The 1466-nt window shown below is 60.4% G+C and overlaps 1 protein-coding gene across 1 annotated transcript in view; it reads right to left on the bottom strand.

Moving 5' to 3' along the window:
- SLC6A20 (solute carrier family 6 (proline IMINO transporter), member 20) overlaps positions 1 to 1466 on the bottom strand; it is a 56738-nt gene that overhangs the window by 43064 nt on the left and 12208 nt on the right. The window contains exons 4-5 of the mRNA XM_010862509.1: positions 1360 to 1466; positions 45 to 172 (exon numbers count right to left, since the gene is read on the bottom strand). The exon at positions 1360 to 1466 is cut by the window's right edge and continues 8 nt beyond it. Coding sequence (XP_010860811.1) covers positions 45 to 172; positions 1360 to 1466 — 235 coding nt within the window. The remainder of the gene's footprint in view (positions 1 to 44; positions 173 to 1359) is intronic.

Below are 1466 nucleotides of genomic sequence, written 5' to 3'. Positions count from 1 at the left end.
TGGAGCTGGGATTCGCGCCTCGTGTCACTGATGCCAGACGTCACAGCTGCCCGCTCCTCCGCCTGCCTACAGCGGGGTTGCTGGCGCCACACCCTGCTCGGTGGTGGTGGGGAGCAGGCTGGGAGCAGTGTCAGGCGTGGAGGGGACGGGGCTGCCCCTGAGCTGAGCAGACCTGCGGGGAACCAGTCGGGGTGCCGGGGGACCCGGAGCAGAGTGTGGGGGTCTGGAGAGCCAGTGCACGCCTCCGGGCCGAGCCCCTGCTCTGGGACCTCTCCTCGGGCCTTCCCTACCCCACCCCGCCTTGCAGAGCTGGCTGGTAAACATTCACCAGCATCCCCAGCTGGCACCCACATCTGGTGTTTTTCCTATTAGGCCGTAAACGCTGCCTCGGAGGAGCCCTCTGTGATTGACGGCTTGGGCCCATCGTAAAACCACACACCTCTATGTTAAAAATTAACAGCCGTTCAAGACGAGGGGGCAGTTCCGCTTGGATGTGTGAGGCCTCTGGACACACTTCTTCTGCACCTGAGATGAAGTTATGTGCCAGTTCACACGTGTCCTGTTCCTGAAACTTTCCTGTGTTTTCCTGTTCCCCTTTCTGCCTGTATGTGTGTGTGGGTGTGGGAGAGGTGAGCAGAACAGACCGTGGCCACTGCTGGCCAAAGTTCGTCCTGCTCCCAGGGGAGCCTGGCACACGAGGGCCGCGCTGGGCAGACAAAGATCCCACGAGGGCACCCCAGACACTGGCTCAAAGTAACTCAGGAGGCGAGAGGGAAGGCAGTACCCCTCTTGCTACTCACTGGGCCCCTACTTCCATGCACCGGGGATATTAGCAGCACCCCACAAGCCCTCTGGTGTGATGACGATTCGTGAGCTCACACTCACACAGGCCAGTGCCTAGCACTGGTGCTCGCTGATGGGGGGAGACGTCAGTAATTAGCAGGAGCCCGTGGTCCCGCAGCGGCCGGTGGCAGGGCCCAGACACTGGGTTACAGTGTCTTGTCTTGGGCATTTCTTTCTTATGTGTGTGTACAGCTGTCCAGGCCTCACACATCCAGTGGAACCACCCCCTCGTCTGACTCTTTGAGACCCTCTGGATGGTAGCCGGCCAGGCTTCTCTGTCCATGGGACTTTTCAGGCAAGAACACTGGCAAGCCGTAAGTAGCATGAGTTAAATCGCTCAGTGGTGTCCGAGTCTTGGCAAATACCGGAGTGGGTTGCATTTTCTCCTCCAGCAGGTATTTTCAACCCAGGGATGGAACCCACATCTCCTGAGTTGGCAGGCAGATTCTGTGCTGTGGAGTCACCAGGGAAGCCCTACTTCCCTGTTCCAGAGGGGACTGAGGGGTGCCCACTTACCGACGCCACTGAGGTAGGGGCTGACGGTCCTCCAGGCCCCGATGCTGCCCTGGCGCATGCGCTGCCCCACCGCCAGCTCCAGGTACAGCAGCGGCATGCCCTCCACG

This window comes from Bison bison, unplaced genomic scaffold (assembly GCF_000754665.1).
Source record: "Bison bison bison isolate TAMUID 2011002044 unplaced genomic scaffold, Bison_UMD1.0 scf7180017864482, whole genome shotgun sequence".
NCBI classification, from domain to species: Eukaryota; Metazoa; Chordata; class Mammalia; order Artiodactyla; family Bovidae; genus Bison; species Bison bison.
This window is presented reverse-complemented; position numbering and strand designations above follow the sequence as displayed.